General features: G+C 49.3%; 1 protein-coding gene across 2 annotated transcripts in view; it reads right to left on the bottom strand.

Moving 5' to 3' along the window:
- The window catches only part of Fbln1 (fibulin 1), an 84,243-nt gene that overhangs the window by 19,498 nt on the left and 42,950 nt on the right, over window positions 1-21,795 (bottom strand). Inside the window, exons 15-16 of one of the 2 annotated variants that reach the window (XM_059247668.1) lie at window positions 3,954-4,096; window positions 2,078-2,209 (exon numbers count right to left, since the gene is read on the bottom strand). In XM_059247668.1, the coding sequence (XP_059103651.1) occupies window positions 2,078-2,209; window positions 3,954-4,096 (275 nt within the window). Of the gene's footprint in view, window positions 1-2,077; window positions 2,210-3,953; window positions 4,097-18,011; window positions 18,451-21,795 lie in introns of those variants that run through there. The other variant, XM_059247669.1, reaches the window with a different exon arrangement.

Raw genomic sequence — 21,795 nt, forward strand, 5'->3', positions numbered from 1 at the left:
GGCTACCCCATGGCCCCAAGTCACTAAGGAAAGACTGGCACCCTCACCCCACAATGGCCCTTGTTGCCCCTTTCGTGGAAGTAGTTGAGAAGGATGAGGCCTCCTGGCTCTAACACAACCCAAATTTTCTGGCCTAGCAGATGAGAAGCCAAAAAGCAGACACACCCAGGGTTGTTCGGTCTGGGGTGCCGCTGTAGCCCACCATGGGTGCTAGTGGTCTCAGACTCCGTTCTGCCTAACTCCCCAGCTTTGATGACTCCAGAACAGATTTAGCTGAGACTAGAAGACAGGAAAATGGCGAGGGCCAGTTCCCAAGAGGAGAGGTGGGGTGGGCCAAGGAGGCCTGCCACAGCCCCGCAGGCACACCGTCTCAGTCTATTGATGGGGCAGGGCTCTCCTCTGGGGGAAAGGTAAGAATGTGTGTGTGCACGTGCACATTCATAGGCATGGGGGCCAGTAACTCAAGTGTCCAGAAAGCAAGAGAGATTGAGTAAATGGGAAGGTCCTAGGGTTGTGATCACAGGGGCCTGGGCTGTGTCACACCACAGCAGCAGGTCACGCACAGGGCAGGCACGAGGGGGCTTCTGTAGGCCGGTGCTCACTGTCACCCACACTCAAAGCAGGACAAGCCTCTAGCACCAGCCCCTCCGGCACCTCCCCTCGTCCATAGCTGAAGGTGAGGCTTCTGATGGCTGGCAGCCGGGCTGCATGCCCTCTCCTTGGAATCTCAGTGAGGGCTGCTGAACCATTAATTGTAATTAACTAATTATCCTTGCTGCCAAACGGCGGAGGAGGCGGCCGGGGGTGGTGAGCCCCCAAATGACTCAGTCGTGTTTACAACATGCAAACCCATTTAAGAGCTTGTAAAGTTGCTATAAATGGCTCTTTGGCAACAGGAGAGTAACGATTCCCTTTCTCTAGCTGCCAGCTTAGCAACTGTCAGGGTTGTGGGACACTAGGGATGGAGGTTCTGAGATCCAACAGCGCCACCTGGGGACCAGGTTATCAAAGGCTCTGCTCCGATCCGGACCTCAACGGCTCCACAGCGTGAGCCTAGAACTCCAGGGAAACGGAGGTCCAGGGGAGAGCAGGGACTGTCACTCAGTTTCCCAACTGCTTTAAAATGTTCAGAGTGTAAATGTAACTCAGAAATGGTAGGTGAGACTGTTTTCACGTTCCATGAATAAAAACGACTTAAAGACAGTTCAGAGGAGCGACCGTGACAAAGGTCACAGTGTGGAGTGAGCCTAAAGGGCTTTCCAGGTGAGCAGGTTGCAATCAAGGCCCACAGATGGCAACAGGAACCACAGCTCCCCCCCCCACACACACACACAGAGCAAGTGCGGCTTCCTGGCTTCTCTCACATGTCCCCTCCGGGAGTTGGCCAGCACCCGTCCCAGTGTCAGGCTCATCCTTTCCACGTCCTCTTCACCAAGCCCAGGTGCCCCCAACACAGAAGGGTCCTTTGACTGTCCCTGCCTCAACCTCCTTCATGCTTCAGAGACACTGGCCATCCTGGGAGCGAGAGCAGCAGACGCCACACACCAAAAGGCTGGGCAGTGGCAGCCTGGGTTCCTACCCCATGATACGTGGGGAGGGGACGGCAAGTGGCTTGAGACTGCACGGTAAGTCAAGGTCGCTCCATGGCTAGGACTAGACTGGAGGTTCGGGGCGGGGGGGGGGGGGTCCTCTGAAGCCCGGTTTGCTTGTCTTCTCACAGCACCAAAGGAATAGCGACAGGGCAGCTCCCACCAACCAAGGCATGCTGCCTGGCCCTGGTACACTCAAAACAGCCTCTGAAATTCAGTTACGAGATGCAGGATCTACTTAACCTACCCATTTTGTAAGTGGGGAGACTGAGGCCGACAAGGTTTACAGGAGAGTCAGGGGCATGGCCAGGGTAGGCCAGGCTCCCCAGACTTGAGTAGGCGGCTGCTGGCTTAGAACCTGGAGACCAGGTAGAACTGGAGTTGGGAAGGGGACTCCGATGGGAGCGGAGAAGATGCAGAAAGGTTGTCCCCCGTACAGATCACATGACCCTTGGCTCATGCTTTGGGCTCTGTGGAGGGGCACTCACCCACAGTCATGCTGTCCTCATAGCGTTTGACAATGTCAAAGGAGTCCCGAAAGTTCCCCTCGGTGATGTCAAAAATGATGTCGGCCTGGTTGGCGGGGTACAGTGGCGTGACAGCCCTCAGAAAGACGATCTCTGCGGCAAGTGAGAGGGTGGCATGGGGACGCTGTAGTGCTGGTCCAGCCCTCCCCTCCCCAGAGACTTGTCCCAGCACCTAACATGAGAGGGCTCACTCCTAAGGTGACGCCACTAAAATCACCAACCCCCTTGTGTGGAAGGGTAGAGAGTCCTGACCATCAAGCCATAGCCTAGCTTTGTTTGGTTGGTTGGTTTGGTTGGTTTGGTTTTTTTTTCAAGACAGGGTTTCTCTATGTAGCTTTTGGTGCCTGTCCTGGATCTCGCTCTGTAGCCCAGGCTGGCCTCGAACTCACAGAGATCCGCCTGGCTCTGCCTCCGAGTGCTGGGATTAAAGGCGTGCGCCACCACCGCCCGGCCTATCTTTGTTTTTATCTGTGGGGAAACTGAGAGTTTAAGACAAAGAAAAAATTGACAATTTTATCTGCCCTGAGGTCATGGGGCCTGTCGGCAGTGTGGGCTCAGCTGGGCAGGGGTGGTTGAGCCGTGTTCCAGGCTGCCTCATGGTAAAGCAGTCCTTAGCCTTGGAGCTGCCACACAGATTCCAGGCTGGCTCAGGGTAACCTTGGGGAAGTTCTTTTTCTGGGCCTCAGTTTCTCTATAAAGTAAGAGAAGAAGCTGGCTGATGTCCACGGAGGCTCCTCTCGGTACTCTCTGTATCATGAACTCGAGACATGACCAGGTGTCTTGGCTGCACCCATGCGGGTAACCAACTCCTATGTCAGTACAGGGTAGAGCACCGTAAAAAATGGCTGCTGGGGACTTGGGGATGGTGTGCATAGGTTTGTTGAAACCCCACTTTACACAAGGCAGATATCAGCTGTGAAGACTTCTCTGGAAGAGTGCGCCAGTGGGAAAGAAGTGGGGGCTCTGGACTTCCCTCAGGACAACCCCGGCCTTGTTGGGTCTCTCCTGTCTCCCCCAGTACTGCTGTCTAGTGATCCTGCATGACTCTATCACAGTGTCGGCCCAGGGGTCACCCTGGATGACTCGGTCACACATTCTCCTGGAGAGGAAGGGTCTTTCTTCTTAGTATGTTCCCAGAGCCTGGCACACAAGCTCACTGAGTGTCTGCTAATAGACTCATAGTCATGATGGGTCGGAGAGGGAGACTCCAAACACAAGAAAGGAGCTAACTGGGGACCCGAGAAGCCCACAGCCACACACCCCCAGAGTGTAACATTAAGAGTAGTTCACCTAGGAGCATGAAACCCTAGTCTGACTCAGGAAATGTGAGGGCAGCTGCCATGTCCTTGGAGAACCAGGAAGGACACGTGTCATGTTACTCCCGGGGTCACTGTTTCCGGTCTGGCTACTCTATCCATCCAAGAAGATGCCAATCTCATCTATCAGAACCTCCCAACAGGTCTCTGAGCCTTGGGGTGAAACCTCAGCTTGAGGCGGAGGCTCCTGCTCATCCTTCCAGCCCCATCAGTGTGTCTTGGTCCTCAATGCCCACACTGCCCCCCACTACTTCCAGACCTTACCCTCAGGAAGTCCTACTCAACTCCCCGGTGTTCAGCCTTGCATCAACACTGCATGCTATTCACAGAATGAGTGTCACCCATCAGAAGGGACGGCTGGATAGAGAGAAAGGCTATGCAGCTGAGGAACCCTGGTAGAAAAGGTGAGCATCCTGTCCCTACCACATCCTACAAGGAAGGGCTCCTGCAGGTCAGGCCCTCTGCTCACTCAGAATGAGGCTCTGAAGCATGTCCCAGGACCTTCGACTTGGTCTACTCACCCTCAGGACGGCTGAACTCTCGGAAGGTGGGCAGTGAGATGACTGTGTGGGAGACGGTGTGCACGGGGTCTCGTATGCAAGCCTCATCAGTGGGACGGCAGGACTTGATGCAGCGGACAGTGTCTGTTTTCTCTTGGCGGAAACTGCAGGAAAACAGCCCAGGAAGGTTGATGGCAAAGCCAGGACCACAACTCACGTGGGGACAAGTAGAGGGTGGGTCAGAGGCAGTCCTATCAGCGCCTAGCAGTGGCCTCTGTGGCCAGACTGCGGGGTATGGATCTGTGCATGGTCCTTCATATGAAACGAGGTCACTATCTAGCCTAGCTGCTAATGTGCACAACTTGAAATGTGCCAGCGGCACCAAGTGGGCATGAGTCTACCACTGAAGAACGTGTTCATTTCTCAGTTGTTCAACAACAGCATTGAGTAGCTAAGAGTACCAGGTGCCATGGATACCAAAGTGAACAAGGGTGTCAGGGTCCTTCATCCTGGGAACCAACAACTGGGTAGCTAGCAGGGTTTGTGTGGGGGGGTATATAAACTGATGATCTCAGTGTCCATCACAGAGAAGTCTATACTGTCAAGTGACGGGAAGGAAAAGGCTAACATTTACTGTAAGCTCCTGTCCCAGGCATCGTTCTAAACTGTTCTTAAATACTTTACCATGAAATGAAACACAAGGTTGGAGAGATGGCTCATCAGTTAAGAGCACTGTCTGCTCTTTCAGACAACCCACAAGGCAACTGGTTCACAGCCATCGGTAACACCAGACCCAAGGGATCCAACACCCTCTTTTGGCCTCTGTGGGTACTGCACACACTGGTGCACAGACATACATGCAGGCAAAACACCCATATATGTACAATTAAATTAAAACTTACAAAAATAAGAAGGTGGCCAGTGTCTGGGGAACAACACTCAAAGTTGTCCTCTGGCCTCCACAGGACACATGTGTACACACGTGTGCACAAACATACATATATATGAAATAATGAAATAAAAACAGATATGAACACAATACAAAAAGAAGGTCTAGTCCAATGAGTTATTGTAAGGCAAACATCTTTATAATTATCAGCCATGTAAGGGGGTTGAGGCAGAAGGATTATAACTTCAAGGCCAGCCTGGTCTATATAGTGATACCCTTTCTCAAAAAAAAATTTTCACATTAAAGAAAGAAGCCTTGGCCAACGACCTGAGGCTACCTCATGTGCACCAGACCAATATCAACCCTCCTTTACCCTACAGCTAACCCCTAACCTGGGCCCATAGCAAGCCCCTGCTGGGTTTCTTTACAGCTCCTGCCCACAGTGTATATTTCTAGCCAATCATGGACTTGCTCATGAATAAGTTACGGCTGTCTTTAAGTCCCTTTTGACTGACGGTTTTCCCTCCATCTTTTCATTTTTCCACCCGATCGGGTAAGGAATTTAGTGCATTTCAGCCACAGAGTCCCATAGTCAGGAGATGGCTGCCTGCAACCACGTGGTGTGGCCCAGAGTGCTTCTCCGTCCTCTGAATTTCCCTCACACGGGCTGCTGCGTTCTGCACAGAGCCCGGTCTCATCGGTAACATGACAGAGGTGGTGGCTCCCATCAGGTCACGTGGTTTCTGGTCTTCCTGTGACACTGACAGCTGTTGGTGCTCAGGGCCTACACCCACGGTCCTAGTTAGCTTTCGTCACCTTGTCACCAGCTGGAGTCATCTGGGAAGAAGGAATCTCAACTGAGAAAATGCCTCCACCAGACCAGCAAGGTGGCAGCTCTGTGGGGCGTGTTCTTGATTAATGACTGATGTGGGAGGGACCAGCCCAACAGGAGTCTTGCCGCCCTTAGGCAAGCGGTCCTGGGTGATACACTGTTTGGGGTTTTGTGTGTGTGTGTGTGTGTGTGTGTGTGTGTGCACATGTGTGCATGTGTGTTTGAGACAAGTTCTCTCTACATAGCCCTGGCTATCCTGGAACTCAACACGGAGACCAGGCTGGCCTCGAACTCAGAGAGATCCACCTGCCTCTGCCTCTCGAGTTCTGGGATTAAAGGTGTGTGCTACCATGCATGGCTGGTCCTGAGTAATATAAGAAAGCAAGCCGAGCAAGCCAGAGAGAAGGGGGAGAGGGAGAGAGAGAGAGAGAGAGCGCCAATAAGCAGCACTCCTCCATGGCCTCTGCTTCACTCCCTGCCTTGGGCTCCTAGCTTGACTTTCCATCACGATGGGCTGTAACCTGTAAGGTGAAATGGACCCTTTTCTCCCCACGTTACTTTTGGTCATAGTTTTTTTTATCACAGCAACAGAAACCCAACTAAGACGCCCACTGACTACACCTTGGGGATGGAAAGTTGCTGACACTTCACTCTCATTCCTTGGCTAGGCCTTCTGTGCAGGGAAACAGTCTCATATATGCTACTGCTATGCGGTCATGAAGAGGTACATGCATTCTAGGTCCAATTCATGCTGCTACCAACTAGTGTTACAGCTTGGATAGGAAATGGTCCCCTTAGGCTCACGGGTTTGAACACTTGGTCCTGAGCTGGAGGCACTGCTTTGAGAGGTTCAGAAACCTTTAGGGCGCCGGGCGGTGGTGGCTCACGCCTTTAATCCCAGCACTCGGGAGGCAGAGGCAGGCGGACCTCTGTGAGTTCGAGGCCCACCTGGGCTACAGAGTGAGTTCCAGGAAAGGTGCAAAGCTACACAGAGAAACCCTGTCTCGAAAAAACACAACAACAACAAAAAAGAGAACCCTTTAGGGCAGTGGTTCTCACCTGTGGGCCATGACCCCTTTGAGAGGGGTCACATCAGATATCCTGTATATCAGATATTTACATTAGGATTCCTAGCAGTAGCAAAATTACAGCTATGAAGTAGCAATGAAATAATTTTATGGATGGGGGTCACCACAACATGTATTTAAAGGAACTTTATTAAAGGGTCACACCTACATGCTTTAGGCGATGGGGGTCCAGTGGGAGGAAGTGGGTAATGGGTAGGGGTTTGAGATTTATGGCCTGGCCCACTTCCTGTCCCGTTTTCTGAACTGCCGGGAAGTGTGCCAGTTGCCTCGTCTCCCGACCCCAACCAAGAGCCGCCCCTGCCATCGCACCCACCACGATGGACCGTGCCCTCTTTCACTAAGTTGCTTCCTGTTAGGAATTTGGGAAAGTAACCAATACAAACAGGCATTTGTATCGTGAACTTTACGGCTCTCTATTACTCCTCAAAGGATTCTGAGGGAGGGAGGGAGGGAGGGAAAAGTTGGGGTGAACCCCTGATGCAATCCAATCTGATAGGTTTGGTCCACTGCCATTTCTGTCCTTTGCTGAAACTCCTTGGCCAGAGAGAAAAAGTCGCTCTGGGGTCCTTCACGCCTCTATTGCTCTGCAGCTATGAGGTAGAACACAGTACTGTCTCATCAGGAGTGCCTTGCTGCTCACTGGAGCCGCTTCTCCAGGAAGCCCTAGGTTTGTCTATCTGTGGTTTGTGGGAAATGGTGGTTCAGGATCACAGTCTGGATAGCAGCAGTGTCCAGAGCATGCCACTGTTTCCAGGCGTCACCAGTGGACAGTTAAAAAGTGAAATACATCAGTGGTGGCTGATGAGATGGCTCAGCCAGTTAAGGGCTTGCTGCCAAGCCTGACGACCTCTGTTTGGTCCTCGGAACCCACATGGTAGAAAAAGAGAAACATCAGCCTTTATAAGTTGTCCTTTGAGGCCCTCTAAATTAAATGTAATAAAAAAGAAATACACTGTGAGCTCATACTAATTCAAAACAAAGTTTACAAATTTTTTATCTTCTCCAGGGGCCAAGGGGATAGTTTTTGCTTTACATCACAATCCTGATTCTACAGACACAGAGCCTCTCACAACAGTTCATGTGACAGATCCTATGTTTCATACGGAGTAGTCTCAGAATAACCATACTAAAATGACCATTACCCATCAATCACTGTAAATAATTTCTCTAATGTGTTCTTCTTCTACCAAGTTTAAATAGAAATACTATATATGGCAATCGATATGGATGCTGCTTCCCCTCCAACACTCACTTAGCTGTAATGCCACAGCTGTGGTTCAGTATGTGCCTGTTCATAACAGTGTGCACTCTGTCAGCTTTGCTGGGTATAAAATCCTTGGCTTACACTTCGTAATTATCCTAAAGACATTTTCTTTTTAAAAAAAAATCTATTTTTAAATTTTATATGCACTGGTGTTTTTGCCCTCATGTATGTCTGTGTGAGGGTGTTGATCCCCTGGAAATGGAGTCACAGACAATTGTGAGCTGCCGTGTGGGTGCTGGGAACCAAATCCGGGTCTTCTGGAAGAGCAGTCAGTACTCTTAACCACTGAGCCATCTCTCCAGCTCACATTGCTTCATTTTCATCTGATGTAAGATGTTGTCCAAAAATCTGATATGCAGGGCTAGAGGGATGGCTCAGCGATTAAGAGTGCTTGCTGTTCTTCCAGAGGACCTGAGTTCGGTTCCCAGCAACCATGTTGGGTGACTCATAACACTTGTAACTCTAGCTCCATGGGATCCAGTAACTTTCTTCTGGCACATACATAAATAAAAAAAAAAATCTTAAAAAAAACTCTGATACACATGTGAACACACATGCACACACTCACATATGCACACACTCACACATGCACACACTCACACAGGCACACACACACACAGGCACACACTCACACAGGCACACACTCACACAGGCACACACTCACACAGGCACACACACACACACAGGCACACACTCACACATGCACACACACATTGGGAGCTCTTCTAAAGGATTTATTTACTGTGGAATTTTCCTGAGTCTACCAGTGAAGTAGATGAAAGATTTCTGTGTCTATAAAGATTTTATTCACTGCTTTGTTTTACAAAAATCATTGGCATGTCTAGTTGGGGTTACAAGTTAGAATCTATAGAATTAGATATCTAAAAAGCAGGAGGGAAAGTGGGTCCTGAGTAGAAATCATATTTATCTGAGAAAAGCAATGTTGAAGTTAAGGTCCTGACCTTGGACTTGGTGGGTAAAAATTCTCAAGGCAGTATAAATGATTAGATGACATCATTCAAATGGCTGACTCTCACACAGGTCCTACTTGGCTTGTGAAAATTATATATAAACTTTTAAACCCCAAACTCCTGGTTCTCTAAAACCAACTGCCTTAATCTAATCTCCGATAGTTTTTTTATTTATTTAATTTTTTTCTTCCTTTTTATTTTCGTGTTGATGGGTGTTTTGCCTGTATGTATTTATTTATTTAATTTTTTCTTCCTTTTTCTTTTTGTGTTGATGGGTGTTTTGCCTGTATGTATTTATTTATTTAATTTTTTCTTCCTTTTTCTTTTTGTGTTGATGGGTGTTTTGCCTGTATGTATTTATTTATTTATTTTTTTCTTCATTTTTATTTTTGTGTTGGTGGGTGTTTTGCCTGTATGTATGCTAAACTTTGCACGCATGCAGTGCCCACCAAAGCCTGAAGACGGTGTCAGATCCCCTGGAACTGGAATTACAAACAGTTGTTAGCAACTATATGTGTGTTATGAATCAAATCTGGCGCACGCGCGCGCGCGTGTGTGTACACACACACACACACACACACACACACACACACACACACACTAGTTATTTGGATAAGTAAACAACAATAAAATTCGATGCTGGGACCTACACTCAAGTCCTTGCTGCTTATGCACAGATACAGAAAAACCAAGTATGGCCGGGCGGTGGTGGCGCACGCCTTTAATCCCAGCACTCGGGAGGCAGAGCCAGGCGGATCTCTGTGAGTTCGAGGCCAGCCTGGGCTACCAAGTGAGTCCCAGGAAAGGCGCAAAGCTACACAGAGAAACCCTGTCTCGAAAAACCAAAAAAAAAAAAAAAAAAAAAAAAAAAAAAAAAACCAAGTATGGAGGTGACTTAGCAGGTTTGGAGCACAAGTGTGCACCTCTGGTGTCTAAGTGAACTGTTGTTAGCTCTGCATTGTCTAAGCTCAATGGGGTAACGTCAACTGGAAGAGGGTATGAACCTCATCAGTTGATTGATGGGTTTAGGTGACTACTCCTCGTCCCAAAGCTCTTCAACCAAACCAGCTAGTTTTTCCATTTGAGCAACCAAATGATACTGTTTCCCCAGTTTAAGGGTGGGTGCTACTTGATAACTAAAAATCTCAGTGGCTTTGGCACTTTCTCTCTGCGTCAGAGAGAATGATAGAGGTGTGCCTTGCTTTCTCAACACCCAACAAGAAGCAGTTTGAGGAACGTTAGGCTTATTTAGGTTCAGGGTTTGAGGCTACAGACCATCAAGGTGGGGCAGGCTTGGTAACGGGAGTGCTCCCAGCTGTGAAAACAGGAGCTAAGGCTGCTTGCACACATCTGGGTAGATCAGGAAACAGAGAAAGGGGAATGCTGGCCCTTCCTGTCCTACTTCCTTTCAGTCCAGGGTCCCAGTCCGTGAAATGGTACCACCCACATTGAGGGTGGGGCCTCCTCTGTTAATCCTCTCAAATGGCCCCAAAAGGCCTACCTCATTAATGCCTGAGGTGTTTCTTAATTCAATAAAGGTGGTAATCAAAATTAACCATTACATGGTGACTTACGTTTTTTCTTAGGTGTCCATTGTTTGTTTGTTTTTCTACCCAGTAAAATCCAGTAATTTTACAAGACTGTCTTTGTGTTAGTTTTTCTGAGTTCATCCCAGGTATGTGCTGTGTTCTTCAAAGCTTACTTTTATGAGACTTTTTTTTTTTTTTGGTCAGTTATCACTTACAATACTGACTTTTTTTTTTTTTCTGTTTAGGGTCACCATAGACATTTTTTTAAGCAACAGGAATTCAGAGATGCCCATTATCTGCATGTTGGACCTTCTCTGCATACAAAGGTGCCTATTCTCTGCAGGTTTGTGTACCTTGAATATCTGTTACTTTTCCTTAAGACTTTCCTCTCATTGTTCTACTTTGCTTCTCTGTTACTATGATACAACATTAGGTCTAAAAGTGACTTGGGTGGGGCAAGTTATTTGGCTTACTATCCTAGGACACAATCATCCATCACTGGGGAAGTTGGAGCAGGAACTCAAGGCAGGAACCAGGGAGGAATGCTGCTTGCTGGCTCACTCATAGGCTCATGCTCAGCCAGCTTTCTTATACAGCCCAGGGAATGGTGCTGCCCACAGTAGGCTAGGCTCCCCTTTATCACAGACTAACCTGATAAAGACAATCACTCAATTGAGACATTTTTTTCCAGGTGACTCCAGAGTGTGTCAAATTGACAGTGTTAATCAGGACGTTTACATTATTTCTTTTTTTTTTTTTCCTTTTTTCATTTTCTAACTTGTTTCTTTTTAGTGTTTAATTTTTTTTTGCTCCATTTCTCATCATTTATTTTTACTAAATAATTTATTTAACATTAAAAAATGACACATTAAACTGATCACTTTGTTTTTATGTTTTAAATTCTAATTCATATTTTTTCTTCCATGTTTTGGTCTTTTTCTGAACATTTTTGGCTTATTTTCACAAGGGTATTTCTTTTTTTTGGTTGTGTTTTTTGTTGGCTTTGTGGTTTGAGACCCAGGAGACAGAGTCCCACTCTCTGGCAACTCTCTTACCTCAGCCTTGCAAACACCAGCATGAGAGGTAAGAACTACCATGAGTTGTCTTTCAAATGAGCTTTCCACACTTGAGGGACAGCATACTGGCTCATAGTCTCTGTTCTTAAAGGACACCGAGGTTAGAACTTCAGTGTGTGAATTTGGTGACACGGTGACGTTATCCCTTCGAAGACATGTCAAAGCACCAGCCCTCAGTACCTCAGAAAATGACCATATTTGGAAGCAGGGTCATTGCAGATGTCATTAGCAAGAATGAGGTCACAGCAGAGCAGGTGGACCTCCCCCCACCCCCCACAATCTAGGAGGACATCAGTCTTCCTAGGAAGAGACCCACGATGAGACAAAGACATGGGAGGAAAATACTCTCTGATGGCACAGGAAGAGCTGGGGGATGTCAGTATGAACCAAGGAATGCTAGAGGTGATAAGCAAGCCACCGGAGGCTGTACAGAGCCATTCTCCTCCAGGACAAAGGTGCCCCACTTCCAATGGAGCAGAGAGTGGCAACAGGTAAGTGGGAAATAAGACACCTACTATGAGCCACCTCGTTCACAGTCCTTTGCTACAGAAATTAGTAAATGGACTCTGACCGTGATGCTTTTCGGTTAGTCCTCTTTACGAGGCGTTCACTTTCCTGGCATTTTGAAGTCTGTACAGTTCATCGTCGCATTTCTGACCTCCTAGAGCCTCCTAGTCTGCTGTCTCTGAGGTCCCCTCTCTGACCTGCCTCTATCCCGTCTGGGACCTTCCTCTTCAATATCTTCTGTTATCACTGTCAATTTTCTCTTCTGTTCCCACAAGCTCTCCCTAGAGAGACCCGGCCACTAAAGAAAGCCGTGGCAGCTCAGTCCCCAGGCTCCAGCCTAAGCCAGCGCCACCCTGGGCTCCCACACACCTTGGCCACTGGGGTGTGAGAGGTAGCTCTCAGTTCCACTGAGCTCCCAACATTAACCTACTGCTCTTTCCAGGGGTGTCCAGGGGCTATTTGGGATTCTCTAGTATTTTCCCAGTCATTTTCCACAGATGCCACCGACATGCAGAGGCCCTGACTTGTATCTGGGCAGTGTGTGGAGATGTCTTGTTGCTTTGTTTAGGAGTAAATATTTCCCATGGATTTTTAATCTTCCTGCCCAGTTGTTCTGAGTGTTTTGGGGGTAGGATCCAGAGAACTTCAAAAACTCTGCCTGCATCTGTCTCTCAGGCTGCCCACTCTGCACATACTTCTGCATTTTTAAATTTTCCTTCCTTTTAATTTTATGTATATGATTGTTTTGCCTGTATATATGTCTGTCCACTGCATGCATGCTGTGGCTAAGGAGGCCATAAGTGGACATCAGATCCTCAGGGACTAGTTACAGTTGGGTGTGAGCTGCCATGGGGGTTCTCTGGAAGATCAGCTGGTGCTCTTACCCCTGAGCCATCTCTCCAGCCTGTATTTTATCCATCGTGCTCTGTTCCACTGTACAATGCCTCCTCCTTTTGCTGACAGAGTATCTTACTGCGGATCTTGGGGACCACAGAATGGGGACAACCCTTCAGAGCCATCTAATTCCAGGCACGTTCCTTCTTCCTCTTAGGTGGTACAGCTCAAGACAGACCCTGGACTGGGCTGTGAGCTTCAATGCTGGCCCTGGTGGACACCAGCAGTGGGATTTGGAACAATTTACCTAAACTGTATGCTCCTGTTTCCTGCTCACGAAATGGAGAAATGAATTGTTCGAGTCCCACAGCCGTGGTGAGACTGATCAAGTCAAGTGATCTTATGTGGAAGTAGGGACTTGGGAAAGCACTGGGCCCACTGTGAGAGCCATGTATCATCACAATACTGATAACTATCTTTATCTTTTCTCTTTGGGTTCTTGAATCACCACTTTGACAAGGTGGGATAATCACAGGTCTTGGAGGCATAGTCGCTTCTCCTGTTAGTAACCACAGATACATCCAAACCCTCAGAACCCAAATCTCCCACTTAAACCAAGAACCAAAGGAGCCTTTGGCTACCTCCCACCGGGAAGCCAATGCTCACAGCCCACCAACTAGACACCAGACGTGGCCTCATAAGTCACTTCATGGACTCTTCAAAGCATCCCCAAGGTGTTCCTGGATGCTCTCAGAGGACAGTAAAGCCAGGGCAGAGCTAGTGTGCAGGAGGCAGGAGACTCAGAGACCTGCTCTTGTTTGTCCTGTGCCATCTGGTCTTGCAGCAGCAAGATCTGGAACGACGCTCTGCAGCTCTGGGAAGCTTTCCAAAAGTGGGGGTGGGTTAGTGAGACAGCTCCGTGATGAAGAGGGCTTGCTGCTCTTCCAGAGGACCTGAGCTCGGTAACTGGAACCCATGTTGGGCGGCTTAAAACCACATGTAACTCCAGCTTCAGGGGAATCAATCCAGTGACTCCTGGCCTCTGTGTGTGTACACACACACACACACACACACACACACACACACACACACACATTTAAAACTCGTCTTAAAACATAAAGATGTAGAGGCTCCACAAAGGAGTTCAAGCAGAGGTAGAGAGACACTTGAAGACACCGTTGGAGGGGACTGTGGCAAGCCATGGAAGGTTGCTAGATACCTTCTGAGACCTCTGCAGCACCCACCCCATCTTAAAAATCCTGTACCCATGAGAACAAAGTGCCCCTTTGCCTGAATAACCTGGACCACGATGGCTGCCAGACTAAGATTTTCGGAGCCTCCATTCCAACTAGGATCAAGTTCCTTACAGACCTTTGCTGGCTTCACTGAGGACAGACTTGAAAATGCTATCCATTCATCAATCTACCTACACACCCACCTACCTGTTCAACCATCCATTCTTCCATTCTATCCACCCATCCATTTTCCCATCCATACATCCAAACATACATCTACTCATCCATTCTCCCATTCATCCATCCACTCACCCATCCATCCACTCACCCATCCAAACATCCATCCATCCACCCACCCACCCATCCATCCATCCATCCATCCATCCATCCATCCATCCACCCATCCATCCATCCACCCACCCATCCATCCACCCACCCACCCATCCATCCATCCATCCACCTATCCATCCATCCATCCATCCATCCATCCATCCACTCACCCATCCAAACATCCATCCATCCACCCATCCATCCATCCACCCACCCATCCATCCATCCATCCATCCACCCATCCATCCATCTATGCATCCATCCATCCATCCATCCATCCATCCATCCATCCATCCACCCATCCATCCATCCATCCATGCAACCACCCATCCATCCATCCATCCACCCACCCATCCATCCATCCACCCACCCATCCATCCATCCATCCATCCACCCACCCATCCATCCATCCATCCATCCACCCATCCATCCATCATCCATTCTCCTACCCACTCATCCTATCCAGTTGCCCACTTATTTACTGAGTTGCTTCTTCAGGCCAAAAAGCCCAAAGGTGCCCAAACTAACCACAGACACTACCCCTTCATTCAAAAGCCCACAGCCTAGCAGGTGCAACAAACAAGTTAACAACTTTAAGACACCAAGGTAAATGCACTAAGAAAGGAGGCCGGGGGCCAGGGAGTACTGGCCAAGAAAGGCTTCCCTGAGGAGGTGGCTTTTGAGCTAAGTCTGTAAAGCAGAAAGGCAGTTTGCAGAAAGAAGGCGAGGATCAGGCTGAGGCCAGGAGCCAACATATTCAGGAAATAGCAAGGAACGGGGCAAGCTGCCCTATGGGCCAGGACACAAGAAAAGGGCATGAGCCAGGGAATGGGAGGTACAGCAGAGGGGGTAGGTAACGGCCAGATCATACTGGGAACAGAAACCTTTCAAGGGTATGAGACTTCACGACCTAGAAAAGAGACCCAGAGAAGGTTCCAAGGAGGAACTGGACAGCGAGACTAGTTCTTCAGAATCCTCTGCTGCAGCTTGGCGCATACTCTGGGAGACATGCAACTCAAAGGCAACCCACTACCCACGTATCAGAGCAAGGTCTGGGTGACAGAGTAGGAGGCATGGAGAGGGCTGGATAGAAGGGTTCATGTTGGGCAGCAAGGCAGCTGCTGCCCCTGTACAAGGCAGGGTCCACTACACATTGTCTTCCCCTCCATCAGTGGGGAGCATACCCCAGCCCTTCACAAGTAACAGAAGGGCCTGAAGATCCTTCAGAGTCCTTTACTCCATTTCACCCTGCCCACTCTTCTTCAGGTCTGCTCAGACAGCATCAGCTATCAGATCCACTGAAAGACTGAAAACCTAAGCCAGTGTGGGGGTTTTGAATGAAAATGGCCCCCATAGGCTCATAGGGAGTGGTGCTATTAGGAGGTGTGGCCTTGTTGGAATAGGAAGTGTGTCACTGGGGGTGGGCTTTGAGGTTTCAGAAACTCAAGCCAGGCCCAGTGCCACTCACTCTTCCTGCTGCCTGCCATCCAGATGTAGAACTCTCGGTTACACCTCAAGCACCATGCCTGCCTGCATGTCCCCATGCTTCCCAACATAACAGTAATGGACTAAACCTCTGAACTGTAAGCCAGCCTCAATTTAAATTCTTTCCTTTGTAAGAGTTGCTGTGGTCATGGTGTCTCTTCACAGTGACAGAAACCCTAAGACAGGGAGTATTGGCAGAATCACCATTTTCTCAATAGACACAGAGTACCTGGTGTGTGCTGGGCACCTTGCCAGGAGACCAAGACAGTCACTGAATGAGACAGACCCAGTCCCTGCCTTTGTAGAGCCTCCTGCACAATAAGGAAGACAAAATCAAAGAACAGAAGCAAATGGGCATCTCAGGCTGTTCTAAGCACCATAAAGATAATGTTATAAGCAAGAAAAACAGAGAGAGCACAACCTAGGGTGTTGGGCAAAGCTCCCACGATAACGAGAATGTGGTGTGAGTATCCCCCAAGGCTTCATGTGTTGACATTTAGTCCTTATTGAGGCATTAGGAGAGTGGGCACTCACTCCAACTACAACTTCGAGGCAAGTGATTGGGATTAGACAGTCCTTACAGTGGAACCCCATAACTGAATCCTGGAGGCTTAATAAGACCAGAGACATAGATGTTTATGCATGCTCCACCTCTTTCCATGTGATACCCTGAGACCCATCAGGACTCTACCAGCAAGAAGGGCCATCACCAAATGTAGACTCTTGAACTTTGGATCTCCATAGTTAGGAGCCAAGTAAGAAGCTAAGCAAACATCTTTTCTTCAGGAAGTTACCCAGCCTCCAGTAGCTTGTTATCACAATAAAAAGTAGACAGATACAGTCTGAAGAGGAAAGCTCACTTAAACTGAGATTTAACCAGCTTTCAGGCTAAGGGTATAAAATTAAAATATTATGGCTTAGGGGGAGTGAGCAAGGGGAGAATGATTTGAGGTCAGGCTGGATTGTCACCCTAAGATGAAGGTGTACCCACCCTTGAAAATCCCACAGAGGAGAGGTGGTTGAGCAGTTAAGAGCACTGGCTGCTTTCTCAGAAGACTGAGGTTTAGTTCCCAGCACTTACATGGAGACAGGCTCACAATGTCTGTAACTCCAATTCCAGGGGATCTGGCACCCTCTTCTGGCCTCCACTAGGCATGCATTCAATGTGCACATATATTCAGACAAAACACTCATACACATAAAGCAGCTATTAAAAAAATAGAAGCCGGGCGGTGGTGGCGCACGCCTTTAATCCCAGCACTCGGGAGGCAGAGCCAGGCGGATCTCTGTGAGTTCGAGGCCAGCCTGGTCTCCAAAGCGAGTTCCAGGAAAGGCGCAAAGCTACACAGAGAAACCCTGTCTCGAAAAACAAAAAACAAAAAAAAAACCAAACAAACAAAAAAAATAGAACGGAGGCCACAACTAAATGCAATGGATGCCATGAAGGATCTTAGGCAAATTCTTTAAAACACCCCAGTTTCTGAGCAGAGAATGAACTATGAAGAGAGTTGAGTGGATGACTTGGCTAGAATCATGATGGAGAAGAGAGAGGCTGGAAGACCAGGACTCACGGAGGAGGTATAGTGACAGAACAGAAGAGGCAGAGCTGTAGAGCTAGGGTCCATATACACCTGTGGTATATGTGGTACATATACCAGTTCCTCAGGCCAAGTCATAAGAGCCCAAGCCTCTCCCTTTCTTAGGGCTGTTTCTGTATCTGAAAGATGAAGGAGGCAGAGCTCAGGCATCTCTCTGGGTGAGGTCCCTTTCTCAGCCACCAGTGCTATCTTTTGGGGTAACACAACAGGAAGAGATAGTCCATAGGTGCAGACCCGGCTCAGCCTCATTCTTCCCTTGTCTGGGATGTCTGATAGTGCAATAATGAGCTCTATTGCTGGGGTTCTCAGGTACCCAGACCATATGAAAGGTTTTCCCCAGTCACCTGTCAGGGAACCAATTCTGGAAGGGGGCTCAGCTTACCCCAGCAGAGAAAAAGCACAGAGACCACGCCAAACAAAATCAAGACACAAGAGGCATGCTGGTGGGATGGCTGCTGGGACTTTATTAGAACCCCAAGGGTAGGCAAGCGACAGGAGGGGGTGCCCAAGGGCCCAAGCAAGCACTCAGAGCTCGGCAGACACAAAGATATAAAGCTTGGCCACAAAGGAGCTGACTGTGCCGTGGCGATACAGATCCATCTTGACGGTCAGGAGCAAGTCCCTGGGCTCAGGGATGGGCTTGGTGAGGGCCACCACCCCACTGTGGTGGCTCACCTTTCGAGTGGTGAAAAAGCCCTCCTCATTGCCGGCGGTGATGGCTAGCTGCATGCTGTCCCCAGGGACAGCACTGGAAGGGCCCATGCGGAAGACCACCGCGGGCACTTGGATGTTGGTGGGGAAAGAGAGGTGGTAGTAGGTTATTCTCAGAGGCAGCCTGGGGCACTCCTGGTTCTCATGGCAAGGCAAGCGCTCACAGCGGCTGAAAGACAAGTGGACAGAGAGACAGGAAGAGGGTTAGCGCCACCTCAGCAAGCAGAGAAACAACAGAGTGTGGGCAAGCGGCGGCGGCGGCGGCGGCTCACTGGGTGGGGGCTCCTGCTACCCCTCCGGCCAATGCAGCCAGCACAAAGAGCACCCTCACTCACCTGGGGGAGGTGCCGTAGACCTCCAGGCTGCAGACTCAGGGACCAGCCTCTTCCTACACCCTCTGGGGCACTGGGGGCCGGGGTCAAGCCATACTCAGGGTGAGATGTGTTCCCCTTCTCAAGGCAGAGAATCACCTTGGGCACACTCAGCCAGGGCCTCACCCAGACAGTGGCCAAGGCTCCTGGGTGGGTCTAGAGACTACCCAGAACTCATCATGGCGGTTGCCATTTATTGCAAGTGGGGCTAATCCTCATACATTTATTAGTCCCTTCACTACCAGTGTTCAAGATGGTGGCTTGAGCGCCATTTGTCAGATGAGGAAACAGGTTCAGAGAAAGCCACAGAGTGAGGGAAGAAGCCAAGTCCATGCTCAGGGATGAGATCAGCTCCCCAGACCCTGTCATTCAGCTGCAGACACCTGGTTCAGTTCGTCCACAGAGACAGAGATAGAGTGGGGCTCACAATGGAGACGACAGGTTCTAATATCCTGTGGCAGGATGGAGACAGGTCCTAACTTCCTGTGTGATGGAGATGAAGACAGGTCTCACTTCCTGTCACATGATGGAGACAGGTCCTAACTTCCTGTGTGATGGAGATGAAGACAGGTCTCACTTCCTGTCACATGATGGAGACAGGTCCTAACTACCTGTGTAGTGGAGATGAAGACAGCCTCTCACTTCCTGTGACAGGTTCTAACTTCCTACATGTGCTATAGACAAAGAAAGGTCCTAATTTCTTGGGTGGTAGAGATGATAACAGACTCTCACTTCCCGTAACAGAATGGAGACATGTACTAACTTCCTTGGAGTAGAGATAAAGACAAAATGTGACAGGATATAGGATGGAGACAGTCCCTAATGTCCTGTGACAGGACTGACTTCCTGTGGTAGGGTGAGGGTAAGTTCTCTTAGTAACTTCTAATTACAGACCCTAACTTCCTACAACAGGATGCAGACAGTATATTCCTGTGACAGGATGTTGGCAGGAAAATGGACTGTGTTCTATGTCCCGAACACCAGGCCCAGCACATTCTGAAGGCAGTGTGACAGGACCTTGAAAAGAAGCCGAGCCACGATGTCAAGCCCCATAGGACTTAGCCAAGCCCTTCCCAGGAAGTTCTGCCATTTTTACTGAGTATGGATTCTCCACTTGAGGGTATTTTCTCTCCTGGTCTTCCATCACACCGCTCCTTTGGCTTTTTAAGTCTCCATGCCTTGTCCTAGTTTATATCACATTGGACACTTCTTGTGCGCGGCGTTTCTGTCTGCATCTTATCGGATGCTTATCAGAGCTGCTAGGAAGCCTTTCATTTACTTGACTATTTACCATTCTGGCTCTGAGAAAAGAACAGTCCCACAAGTAAGATCCTTGGCACAGTAACAGGAGAGGGCCATGCACACTAAAGAGAGCAGCGCCTGGGAGGGAGAGCCCAGAGCTGGTAGTGGGGAATAAGGCAGGCATGGGCCTTGATGAAAGGCAGCTACCCCCACAGATGCCAAGGACCAGGTCAAATGGGGGTGCTCCACATGACTGGGAGATCTCTCTATCAAGGAAGGGCCTTTGATGATTGGGAGCAGGGAAGGCAGTGGAGAGCCAGAGAGGCAGCTGGGGTGCATGAGCTATGTTCCTCTGGAGTGTCAATGGCAGAAAGCAGCAAATTTGAGTTTCAAAGTCAGTCTATCTCCCTGCAGAGGCTGCACGCATGCACGCACGCACGCACCCATCCACCCATGCACCCACTCACCCACTCAGGAGAGGGGCCAGGCACTCAAGTGCTTTAGGAATAGTCTGAATGGGTCTGGTCAGTAGGTGGTGCTAGAGTCTCCTCCATGAAATTTGGCTTTCCCACTTGTCCTGTGGGGCCCCCTACTGACCAAAAACTAGGTCTTGAGTTGCCAAATAAGCTCCGCAAATGTGAAGGCAAGAAATGTGAGGCATGCACAATGTCCTGGTCCAGCTCCTATGACCATCACATTCCGGAGATGTGGATACCGTCATCCATCAGAAGAGAACCCAAGCCCCCGCTAGAAAGAGGTGCCTGGAGCGGCTCTTTTTAGGCCACTCGCTTCCCAGGTGGGGTAGCGGCTCCTTGGCTGTATCCTCTGTGCCAGCACAGGGCTCAGCTCCTATCTCACTTTGTAAATGGCCACTGCACAGGCCGGCTTGGTCCTTGATTTTCCTTCTCTGTCTCAATTACCACACACCCTAGAAGTCATAACCACCATGTGTGGCAAATTGCTGGTCAGACTAGGGGCAGCAATAAAACCTGTTAGCTGAATCACCCAGATTTGGGGGTGGGGGTGGGGGTGGGCAGTCACCACTGAGTCTATTACAGGGTAGGGCAAAGGGGAGCTACACCTGGGACCTGCCCAGCATAGGGACCAGGTCACAGCTTCCACAGACACATTCCCTCTTCACATATGCATTACGGTGCAAGGTGCCGCAATTCTCTAGCTCAACATCTTTGATAGTACCCCAAGTTCTGTGAAGATGACCAGAAGCCACTACAGATGAGAGACAAAAGCCAAGAGGAAGGCTGCTGGGACACTCCTGTGGCCATCTGTTGACATGTCCCTCACATTAGCCATTTGTCATTCCTGAGAGAGGCCCAGGACCTGGCCAAGTCTGTGACCGTAGCTTCTCACTTATGTCGTGTTCTAAGTCACAGTACCCAAGGCTACCCAGCTTCATGACAACTTTTACAATCATACTCCATCAGAGTGGCTCCCGGAGGGGGGGGGAAGATGTATCCAGCCCCCCTGAAAGCTAGAGACAGCCTTGAACACAGGAATAGCACATACTCTGAGGTCAGGACCTCAGCTGCCTTGGAATGTCCATGAGACTCATCTGTGGCTTGTGGCTCTAGCTTGCAGGGTCAGGCTCCTGGGTAGCCAGGATCATCATTGGGGAGAAGGAAGCTGCGTTAAGTGAGAGGAGTTTGAGGACCCCGAACTCCTGATCTTCTGGCCTCTACCTCACCTATGCTGGGATTACAAGTGTTATGCCACGGCATCCATTTTACACTGTTTACTGTCTCCTCTCTAAGGGTCAGGGAATTAAGAGGCCTGGGTTTCTGATGAGGAGAAATGGGAGCTGTAGAATAGAAGCCTCTCCTCTGAGATGAGCCAAGAAGTGAGCCTCTTAAGACTCACTAGCACCCCACCCCCAGCTAGGGTGA

The sequence above is a fragment of the Peromyscus eremicus genome, chromosome 20, assembly GCF_949786415.1.
Source record: "Peromyscus eremicus chromosome 20, PerEre_H2_v1, whole genome shotgun sequence".
Taxonomy (NCBI): Eukaryota; Metazoa; Chordata; class Mammalia; order Rodentia; family Cricetidae; genus Peromyscus; species Peromyscus eremicus.